At 35.7% G+C, this 12041-nt stretch overlaps 1 protein-coding gene across 1 annotated transcript in view; it reads left to right on the top strand.

Annotated features, from left to right (window-relative positions):
- Positions 1 to 12041, top strand: part of LOC104525097 (uncharacterized) — a gene marked incomplete at its 5' end in the record, with an annotated part of 27044 nt that overhangs the window by 2560 nt on the left and 12443 nt on the right. The window contains 4 exons of the mRNA XM_029085000.1: positions 3736 to 3818; positions 4012 to 4100; positions 11061 to 11093; positions 11466 to 11519. Coding sequence (XP_028940833.1) covers positions 3736 to 3818; positions 4012 to 4100; positions 11061 to 11093; positions 11466 to 11519 — 259 coding nt within the window. The remainder of the gene's footprint in view (positions 1 to 3735; positions 3819 to 4011; positions 4101 to 11060; positions 11094 to 11465; positions 11520 to 12041) is intronic.

Genomic DNA, 12041 nt, shown 5'->3' with positions numbered 1-12041 from the left:
ATGACAAAAAGGAGGAGGCTAACCCTTATGGAGGAAGTTTAGAGAATTATAATTTTAATATAAATATGGAAATGAAAAAGCAGCCAGGACAGCTGAGAACAAAGGTGTATTGTGTTGGCATGGAATGGACCGGCTAACAGGTAAGCTGGTGAGTGCTGCTGCAGAGGTTCGAGATATTTTATCTTCCAGGAGCAACCAGAATCTCTTCCCATTTAGCAATGGGCTGAAGACCTGTTTAGCAGTGGGGCTGTGATGCAGCTCAGCTGCTGAAAAACAATGTCACTTTACATTCCTGAAAAGAAGCTTTCAGAGTAAGCTTATTGTAACAAGGGAAGAATGCAGTATTGAACAAGGGACTCAAACTTAAGTGCTTCAGAGTCTGCTCTCAGAAAGTAAGGAGTTTTGGTGTAGAGAGGGGATGTTGATTTTGTAAAGTGTCTATTTCTCTGTGCAAAAGGAGAGGCGTATGCGCTTGTTTCTGTTACAGATACTGGGGAGAAAAAGAAAACCCAACCCCCTTTGTCTCATGTCTTATAAATCCCATCGATAAATTGTTGGCAATAGAAACATTGACGTTAATGGCAAATAACACTGTAAGCAGTAAAAATTGCAATGACTCATCTTTATCCTACTGCATTTCAAAGGCAGTAAAGTTTTGATATGCTTCAGAAGGAGGTAGGAGTTTGGATGCTATTTCCCTCTTCCAGGCATATTAACAACTTGATTTTTGTACTGTGAAGAGTGAAAAGATGACTTTTTTTTTCCCTCCCCTCCCAAATTTCTGTCTAAAGCAATTTGGAATTCAAAAAAAGGGGAAAATGTTGCTTTGAGTTACTAAATTGTGAGAAATAGCTGCTTAAGGTGACCTGTGGGCTGTGTAACCAGACTGAGTCTGAGAGAAAGGTGGCAGCTATGACAATGGGTGGGCAAAGCTGATGAAATAACTAGTTTAAAGACTCGTGCACAATCCACGTATCCTGGCTGTGTTAGCATTTAGTCTCACAGCATGAAGTGCCATCCTCCTTAAATAACCATTTTAGGTAACACTGATTAAGTGATGATATATTTAAATGTTTCCGTTCATCATTAATAACTGTTAATTTGAAAATGTGTTAAGTTTTTAGACTGCCATGGAGTTTTAAAAAAAAAAAAAAAAAAAAAAAAGAAAGAAGAGGCATAGTAATTAATTACCACTTCCTTCTACAGCTTACTTTCAGCATTTGTGAGTTCTCTCTAACGTGGCCTTTTTGTGTAAATGTAACTTACTATAATATTTTTTTATTCTTATGAACATATGGTAGGATTTCTAGAGGTAACTGAATTAATATTCACAATTAGTTTATCCTTTACCTTAAATTTATCCTCAATTTAAATCAAGCTTTCAGTTTTTTAGGCCAAACTGACAAACCTTCTGTGCTTAACATCACTTCCACTGCTTGTTTTTTATAGTTAGCTAGTAAAAAAAACCTTGTAAAAATAAAAAACTGACTTTTAGAAGTTGATAAGATCTTAATTATAGATACATTCATTTGGATAGTTCCAAGATACTGCTCTGTGTAGGTCAGATACATCTGACAGGTATCAACAGGCATTCTTTTTTTTTTTTTTTCCTTATTTTTTTTCCCTATTGTCTCTGGTCATTTATGTGTTAAGTCAACCAGTTAAATTGTGAGATCAGAGCTCCACCGAATGATATAAATTTTTTTGCTTAGTTTTTGTTGTTGTCCTTAGTACTATCAGTGTATTTGACAAACCTTTTTTCTTTGCCATTTAACATTCAAGGAGAATAAGAATTGTTACTTAGAGTAAATAAATGGAAAGCAAACCCCATAGCAAATCCAGTTATGTTTCCATGACGACATTTACGCTGCACTTTGCATATTTACATTCTGATGGAGAGCTGCATTGTACAGCAGTGGACGATTGAACCTGATGCTTTGGAAATATTTGACTGCATAGTTTTGTCTAGACTTCTTTTTCCTAAAAAGGCTTTGATGTTGGTGTTTATCTAAGTTCTGTCAGGTGGGAATTAAGATTGTAGAGTTTTTTCTTTAATAATAGAATAATACAAGAATTATCATAGGTTTCAGAGAAGTACTAAAAGAGAAACCTAGGAGTTGTTGATATGATCTGTCATCTGGGTTTAACTGTCATGTGCTTGCTGTTAAGCCTGTCTCTCCTGTTTTCTTTTAAATTCATGAAGTTAGAAACACATTTCTATAAATATATACATTCTGAAATTTTAATTCATTTATTTAAGTTGCTTCCACCTAGTGAAGTGGTAAAAAATGTTTTCAATTGATTATTTTTATCTTAATTTGAAAGTAAATGAAGGAATTTAATAGAAATCCTCACTGTCACAAAATCCCCCTCCAGGCAGTCAGCAAGAGTGGAACAGATAAATGTTTGGGACAACTGTGAGCATATGAAACAGTAAGGATATAAAAACAGTTTTAGTCCTTTCACTGCAACCATCATGACTGTCAGGGATCCCTTTTCATACACTTACACATAAACTATGCTCAGCACACTTCTCAAAGGAGAAGTCATCATATAAATTAGAGGTGGTATCAAAATGGCTTTGCAATACAGACCTATGTACAGATTTATGAAAGGTAATTCTTTTTAAGGTTAAACTGAGATAAACTGTTTGTATGGTCCACAATTGAGGTGTTGTGTAGGCACCAAGAAGTGCTGTCCTGACTGTAGTGCTTTGTGCCATTTATTTGCCAAGACCTGATGACCTTATTTGGGTTGATAGTCCTAATTAAGCTAATTTTAAGAGGAGCATTCCTTATTAAGGACAGCATTTAATTCTCAGATGCTAAAAATTTGTTTGTAGTGAACAGTCTAAGTGCAGGTTTTTTATACTGTGAGTGTAATGGAGTCCTTTTTAAAAATGCCTCATACTGACCGGCAGATAAATGCTTGATTCTGTGGTGGTTAACTTGGAAGACTTCCATGTTATGACAGTAGTGAGACATCACTGACAATTTACTTCTTAGTAGAAAAGTATTAATCTTGGTGCCATTGTCTTTAAAATAGATAAGAATTGCCCAGAATCTCATTATTTGTGACCTGTACCTTAACTGATTAAATACAATAATGGATGTGCATTGAACAATATGAATTATTCAAGGTTGTTCCCTCAGAAAATAGCTATTGGGTATAAAAATCTAATAATCTCGTTTTGAGTGATGATAAACTTCAGTGTTGTTCCACATAGAGAAGAAAAAGATAAATGAGAGTACAAATTATGGAGATCTGGAGCTTTCAGTGTAGATGGATTCAAACCTGACTGCAATCACTAGTAGATGGACAAATTTGTTCTTAGTCACATTTATGGATGATCCCATCGTACCTGGTACCTGCTGGTGGCTTCCGAAGTAGCACTGCTGAAGAGTGTGCAGATCAAACTGAGGCAGCTGCTTCCACTGCTGCTTCTACCTGTAGTTATTCTTTAACTGAACTGCATGAACATGATTGACCTTTGTGTGTGTGAACATGTGTAGGTTTTGTTTTTGTTTTTTAAGTAGGAAAAGGAAGGAATAAACTGTATACAACAGTTAACACAGCTGTGACTGTGCATTGTTATACACTTGGATTATCAAAATGCATTTTCAATTTGTTCTTGCTTAATGGGAGTCTCTGTTTACATGTCGTGTGTCTGAAAAATTGCATGGCATTTTCGGGTACAGAATGTTGTCAGTGAGTGGTGTGTGTTTTTCTCATCAGGTGCTGTGATATTACTTGGAAGAACCAATATGTTTCGCTTTAATCACCCCAAAGAAGCTGCTAAGCTAAGGGAGAAAAGAAAGGTGAGATTAAATCAGTGTTTGATAAATTTAAACCTTTTCACAATTTTCTTACCAATAGAGACATACCTTGATTGCTGTGGAATATTTTTTTACTTTACTTCACATACTTAAAATTTCATAAAGTGAAACAAAGTAAGAGTTTGTAAGCATATCAGTGTTTGTCTAATACATTTATTTTATGGTCTGTTGTTAGAGTGGGCTGCTGTCTTCCTTCAGCTTGTCTATGACCGATCTTTCAAAATCTTGTGAGAACCTGTCAGCAGTTATGCTTTATAATCCAGGGTGAGTATATTCTAAAATGCAGTTGTTAAAATTCCAACCATTCTTCATTTTAGCACTTTAAATGTTTCAAATGGCAGTAATAGAAAATATTTTGTTCTCAGGTTATGATTGTTAAATAGTGGGCTTCTGAATGAAGCCAGGACTTTTCAGGAATGTTATTTGAACTAGTCCATGCTAGAAAATGGGGTGAAGGGACACTGAGGAGCTTTCCATCTTGCTTAAAACTTGCTTTTAGCTGGGTTTTCTCTACTCAAATGCAAGAAGGGTAACTGCACCAGTGAACAGGCATGCTAATAGATCGAACACAAAGAAAGTTGTAGTGTCTGGAGTCTGGGAGAAAACATTTGCATTATAACCAAGGCAGTTCAGCACAATAATGACATGGCAAATTTTACACTTATACTTTCTTTAGAATTACAAGTTAACAATTTTTCCTGAGAAAAATGCATTGTAAACTGAAAATTAAGATTTTGTGAGTTCATATAATACCAATACAACTGTAAAAAGGCTGGGAAATGAATGTTTTGTGTTCTCACCTATATACCTCCTAGTAGGTGGCCAAGTTAGGATGTGGAAAACAGTTTTATTATATAGTTACAATGACATAGACTGCCTATTGTAGAGAAGCTGTTTTTAATGTTTTTAGCAGTGTTCTTAAAGTGGCTTACAGAGAATTGATGGTGTTTTGTTCTAATTTTTTTTTTCAATAGCTAGTGCCTGTGTTTTGAATGGAGTGTGAGATGAGGCACTTTAACCACCTATGTGCTTTTGAAAAATTTGCTGTAAATTGAATTATAGGCTTGGATAGTGCAGCTTTATTCCCAAGTTTTATTGTGAAGTTGCTCTTTATCCATTAGAACTTAGAAGATTGGACAGGTAATAATAATTTCAAGTTAAACAATGTCTTAAATACAGTGAATATGTGTAATAACACTGCTTCAAATGTGGCTGTTACTCTTTCGCTACTGAGCTACCTACAGAGATCTCAAGATAGTGAGCTAGTTGCTCATAAATTACATCTTTTTCAGAGATGAAAGAGGAGGTCAAAGAAATATATGTACATATTTCTATTTCTTTAGCTTTTCAGATAGTTTGATGTAAAAACTTCTAGTGACAGTTGCTAGTATTTTATTTTCTGTGGGCTGGGGAGAGTTCCTGACTGTTCTTTGTTACCTCTGGTCAACTACTGTGGGCTTTTCCCCAACTAATAATGTTACTCTGTTACAATACTGTTATAAATAATTAGGTTATACTGCACAGTACTGACCTTGACTTTGCAGTCAGTGTGGAATAGGACAGATTGTTTCAGCATTGCCTCACTTTTAGTCTTGCAGATTTGCAGCAAAATATAATGGCACGAGCAAGTTGAAGGCAGGCTTAAGAAGGATTCCCTGGCACAAGGAGTTCATACTGTCTTCAGATAATGCTAAATATGTCTTATAGAGAGGATGTTTCCTATGATCTTTATTTAAATTTTAAAAAAAGTCTCTATGATGGCGTAGATTACAACAAATTATTCTTTTTTCCTTATATATTTTGTGGAATATAGCTTCTTTTTTCCTTATCAGCTATTCAAACATCTTGCCTTGCTTTCCTGGAGATCAAACAGTATGAATAATATAATTAAGTTATCAATGTATACAGCGATTTTTAGAAACACTACCATTTTTTCCATTTAGCACTTCTTGTAACTTTTATTTTCCTTTCTTGGGTGTGATTACAAGAGAGCTGTTGCTGTTGAAGTTGAGGATAAAATAGGTGAAATACTCTTTGTATTCTTGAACACTTTCGTGCTTGTTTTTTATTAGACTATAAACTACGAGCAGAGGGTATAACTATTGATATTTTCCTGCTACTCTGCATTCAGTTAATTTTTGTGAACTGGCTTGCAGGGATAGATATTTTGTCCTGCTTAATTGGTAAACACAAGAAAGGGTTCTGCTTGAGGCTCACATTGCAGGAGAAATGCAGGTCTGCATTGACTGTCACTTGGTTGTGAGCAATAAAACCTGTCTGAGGTTGTTCCATTGTCACTGTTCTGTATGTAGTTTTTTTTCTAAGCAAGGAGGCTCATGATTACATATTCATAATTTAAACTCTTATCTTCCTATTCTTAGGAAGAAATTCTTTCCTATGAAAGTGGTGAGACACTGGCCCAGGTTGCCCAGAGAAGCTGTGGCTGCTCCTCCCTGGAAGTGTTCAAGGCCAGGCTGGATGAGGCTTTGAGCAACCTGGTCTAGTGGAAGGTGTCCCTGCTGATAGCAGGGGGATTGGAACTGGATGAGCTTTAAGGTCCCTTCCAACCCAAACCATTCCATGATTCTATGATTTTATGATCTTTAACTGTGTTTAAGACAATAGGTGATATACCTAATGATACACATTGCCCATTCAGTCCAGAGGCGGTTGTCATCCTAATAGATCAGTGATTAAAAAAACCCAACAATCTGAAATGTGACTGGTTTTACTGCTTTTATGATGGCTGCAAAGAGAAGGTAGGCTCTGAACTTTGCACTGCAGTTTAACTGAGCCCTGGTCTTAAAAAACAATAGGAGAAAGCATCTTTTGTAATTGATACATCTTTATGGACAGCAATTTGGCAACAGCAGCTTTCAGCTTAGGCTGGGGTTCCATGACAATTTTAAATTTATTTATGTTGATGCTAACAGTGTTTTATTTCCATCTCCTCCTTTGTGACAGCTCTGGGGTTTTTCTGAATCATGTGGTGAGCTTGTCCCAAAGATGTAATTCTGCAGAAAGTGCTACTTTAAGGGGAACAGGTGACTAGGGTAATTGCAAGTTCAAGAAAAGAAAGTGTTTTGAATAAAGCACACCCCAAACATTTAGGCCTTAGTCATAATTCAAAGCCAATGGTATTCATAAAGAATTAGACAGCTTGCAGGATGCTTGAGCTCTGTACTTCCAGCTAGGAATGGTGCTTAGCAAGTACAGTGCTGCAGTGGTTATTCTTCTGAGTGTACAGCCTGGGTAACACAGTCAATAAATCTGATCTCTGGGTAGCAAAGGCAGGACAGTTGTACCCAAGGTGTTGGGTGGGAGTGAACATCTTACTTCCTGGAAAAGTGGAGATGGAAAAGAATATTCTACACTAAATTTGGTTTTGTTTTGTTTTGTTTTTTTAAAAAAATCAGAAACAATGTAGGACATGGTCCTTTGGTATCCCTGTATTAGAATAGACTGTGGTATCAGTTTCTCACGACATCATGGTATAGTGCCCACCAGCAGTGTAGGTCTAGACTCAGTAGCTGGCCCTCTGGGTTTTTTTGTGTGACTTCTGTAGTTGACTAGCATTCTGCCTACTGTTAATATAGCACTTGCAAGACTAGTTTTTCTTACAGTTTAATTATTGATAATATAAAGGCTGGCAGCTAAATTTGCAATTCCTGTAGGTTGCAATAAACAGCTTGTAAGATCTGGCCTCTGTAGCAATCAATGGCAGAAGAGCCTGTGGGGTGCTACCTTCAGTTGTTGTGAAAGCAGATAAATGATGGATCTTGCTTACTGTATCTGTGTTTTCCCATGTGAAAGTCAGTGTTATCTTCAATTGTGTTTTCAGATGGGTGGTTTTTGTGTGTGGCTTTTGTTGCACGTGTGTGGTTTTTGTTTGGCCGTTGATTTCCTGTATGTGGAGATAGTTGCATAAAATTTTGGTTTAACATGCAATATTGTTTTTTCTGCTTGTTCCTAGTCTTTGTCTTTAGTCTGGTGTCATGCAACACTGCTTCAGCTAATAAGCTTTGGATAAAATAGAATTTTGCACATAGATTTATGCTGAAGATTTCATTTGTGGACCTTTTGTAAGCTACCTTATACTGTAACTCATAAGATACCTAGGTCTTGTCATGGACTTAGTGTGAGGAGTTTTGGGTTTCTTTGTTTTTTAAATTAATTTCAGAAATTGAGCTACTGAGTGGCATTGTAACATCTTTGTATTCTTGCCAGTACTAGTCTTTCCTAATAGATGTAGTACCAGATTGCACTTTTGTGCTGTGTAAATTAAGCTATTGTAGTATTGTGCGAGTAGAACTGACTTCCTTTCCCTGCAGCTTATCTACACTGCTCTTATCACTAGATATGCCACATTTTCTAGGAAAATTGTGAGTATTTAATTCAACACTGATCAGATTAAATTCCTTTGTGGTAGATCTACAAAAGAAGAAATAGTGGATTCTAGTCTTTAATATCTATATGTTTTTTTTTTCCTTTTTAATTTCAAGCTAATATTTTTTCCTATTCACAGTGGTGCTCATGTTAATAAAGGGGGTAGATGTTATGTGAAAAAGATTTTTATTATGAATAGACTAAACCGGAAAACATCAGTCTCGCATCTGTGCTTTGTAAAACTGGCAGTGATTTGTTACAGCCGGTGATATTGTTCTTTTGTGATGCTGATTTTTTTTTTTATTTTATTTTTTCTGTACTAGCTTCTTAAAGAAACAAGGTTCCTGCAATCATTGACAGCCTGTCCTCCCTCCCCAGATTCTCTCTGGTCCCGAAATAACTTTGAAATAACCAGTTTGAAGCAAATACTGCTGAGATAATGGTCTCAAAAGTGGTGAATTCCTAAATATAGTGAGAAAACAGGCAGCCAGCTAAGGAAGACAGGCATCATTATTACCCTTGCAGAAATAAAGGCTGCAGCATGAGTACCTTTGATAGAGAACAGAGGCACTGTGAATGACTCCTGTGGTAGGACAGCCTTCAGTGGAGCTCAGACCTTCTTAGGCACCAGCAAATCTATGCAGCAGCAGAACACCAGGCTGCGTTAGCCCTCCTCTTCATAGGAGTATTTACTTGTCTAAATTGCATTAAACTTGCATATTTAAAACCAGCTAGGTGTAGCATTTGGAAGCTGCTGATTGGAGTGTTGATGATGATCCATATTTGGCTTTCGGAAATAGCCGTTTTCACTGAAGAAGAACCATTTCTGCTTAGTTCATTCTTCCATCCTGTACAACCTTTTGAGCACCACCAGCATCATTTCGGTGTAAGGTAACACTGATTCTTGTGACACCAGTGTTGAAGAACCTTCCTCAAAGAGAAAATCAGAGCTTTCACTACTAACCTGTTTTTATATCAGACTGATTGCTACGATGGCTCAGTTTCCTTGTATCCGCAATCAGAAGTTGGTTACCATTTTTATGTGTATATAAAAATGTTTGCCAAATTATGTGTTTTATAGGACAGTCAAAAATCAAAAGATTTTTGCTGTGGGTTTTGCACATGATGTTAGCTGATCCGAAACATTTTACTTCATTATGGCTTAACCAAGCATGGGAATACTTGTAAATCATCTTTGCCAGCTGTCTAAGCAAAGATGGTCTACATCTGACAGTGCCCAACAGACATCTGTGTTTCCACAGACCAGCCTTGTCTTCCCCAGGGTCTTTATTACTTTAGACTGAAGTAATGATGAATATAGTGTCATTTGTCAGCCAAGCCCTAGGTAAGAAGTGATATCTAACAGCTATGAATTCCAGAGGTAGACCATAGCCAAAGCCAGGGCTTTTGAGGTATAGCTTAAGAAAACAACAAAAAAACCCCAGTGCATGTTAACCATTAAATTAAGCTTTTGCTTTCTGAAGGTCCCTTATGATTTATTTTTTTTCCTCTTTGCATAAGTTCATGGATTTTGCTGCTACAGAGATGATGATAAAAATAAAAATACTAAGTTGTTGTCATCTCTCCTTGTGCTGTAATGTTGAGATAGTGCCCAGAAGTGCCCATCCTTGACATAGTCTTAATGCAAATTTGAAGGGGCTCTTGGTGAGACATTTATATGAAGGCTCTGGATGTCTGTAGTTGTGTATAAAAATCTATATTTGCTAATATGTTAGGCATTGTAGAAGGTATTTTTTTAATGAATTTTTTGAGAAATATAGAAAAATTGAATTTGTTAAACTAGTCTTTCTCCAGTATTGCCACGATTAGAAGGATGCTTCTTGAGCGTGTAGGAATCAAAGTTCATTTAAACTACTTTATAAATGTTAGATTATTGGTGTATTTTCGCGTGTTTCCAAGGGCAATTCTTTTTTGTCATAGGTATTTGTATGGTTTTAAGAAAGAAATATTAAATTTACCTTATTTTTAAAAAAACCTGGCTATATAATTGTGGTTGTGGCATCTTAAACTGCAGTTCCTCACATACTTGGAAGTTAACTTGTGGTGCAGTCTTGCATTTTTTCAGTGTTTATGAACTATCTCACTAATCTGCAAACTCATTTAGCTGTAGCAGGCGTGAAAAAACTATATATTTGTGTATTTGGATGACTATTTTAGTCCATATATAGGTTCTCTGTGCTTTAAAAAAGCCTAGAAAAACTTTGTTTTGAAAAACTTGCTTCAAAACCACGTGTCTTTCAAAGAAAATTAAAATACGTTCTGTACAACTGTAATAAGAGCTGATATTAAAAATGACATAAAATACTCTCCATAATTATTCAGAACCTTATCAAACTAAATATATTAAAATCTCAGAATATTTTAGATAAATGAATTTGAATTGTGTTCTGTACTTGAGTGTTTCCTGGAATTTGAGGTTTTTCAACCCCACTGGCTACCCCATAGTAATGGGGTTTTTTTTGTGTGGTGGTTTTTTTTGTTTGGGTTTTTTTTCCTAGGGAGAGAAAAGAACGATGAGCATGTGGTAGCACAGTTTTGTATCTCTTTCCTTTCTCAGAAGTGGCCAAGGTAAAGAACCACAGAATGCTGAGCATCGATTAACCATCATCGGCATTTGAAAGATGCGTTTAGAAAGAAGAATTATTTAAATTTTACTTTTGGATAGTAATGTGAAGAATGTTCTATGGATCTAACCAATTTAACCTCTAATAAAACAAACTGTTGTTGACTTTAAAATATTCTGTACCGCTAATATGTTTTTTTCTGTCAATTCCTCTCTTAATTGATCGCACTGTTTCCCCCTGCCTCCCACGGCAGTCTTTTCCCTGTAAAAGGACCGATCTGTCTAAGGTAGAGAAATTTAGTTTCTATGTATTGATTGCCATCCCTGCATGTAGTTAACTTGCAGAAGCTCTGCTAATCATTTATCTGTCTTGTTAACTTTATTTTAAAAATATTTCCTCCCCCACCCCAGAAATTCATTTACTTTTCTATTTGTACTCATGTCAGAAAGCATGATATCTAATTTGTAACCCTAATGAAGGAAATATTTTGTGTTATTGTAGAAAATAGCTTTATAAAACTTTTGATTTGTACCATTATTGTAATCTAAACAGACTCTGAATTGCATCGTATCTTCCTATTTTTTGTGATATTCAGGAAATAATAACTTTTTCACTGTGTTGTTGGTTTGTTTTTTTGTTTTTTTATTTTTTTAATCAGGCTAGAATTTGAGAGACAGCAACGAGAGGAGCTTGAAAAATTAGAAAGTAAAAGGTAAGATCATTGTCTATGGTCTTTACGTGTGTGTGTGTGTGTGTATGTTTTAGACTCTTTTAAAGCATTAATTTGGAATCACAGTGTTACTCAGCAAGCACAGGATCCTGATACAAATAATTTTTTTTTTCTCTTCTATGAAGATTTTGGTTATTTTCTTGAACTGGTCATTCTTATTGATTCATGATAGATAGACAAGCTGAACTGTAGCTAACTGATCTTTAGCAAAGAAAATACCAAACACGAGGTATGAGGAGGATAGACTATACAAATGTGACATACTACTCTCGCTCTTAATTTTCATTATATTATTTAAAAAGTGGCCAATTACATTCTTTATTTGGATCTTTTTTATGGTTTAGTTGCCTTTGGATCAAATCTTGTTTGGAAAAACTCGCATTATAAACTCTGCTTCTCTTAAATAAAACTGTAGTGCTGGTATGGACATACCAATCTTACTTATCAGAATATTATTTTGCAATCGGTTTGAAGTACAAAAGAAAATACTGCTGTCAGCTGGCA

This window comes from Antrostomus carolinensis, unplaced genomic scaffold (genome assembly GCF_000700745.2).
Source record: "Antrostomus carolinensis isolate BGI_N321 unplaced genomic scaffold, ASM70074v2 scaffold18955, whole genome shotgun sequence".
Taxonomy (NCBI): domain Eukaryota; kingdom Metazoa; phylum Chordata; class Aves; order Caprimulgiformes; family Caprimulgidae; genus Antrostomus; species Antrostomus carolinensis.
This window is presented reverse-complemented; position numbering and strand designations above follow the sequence as displayed.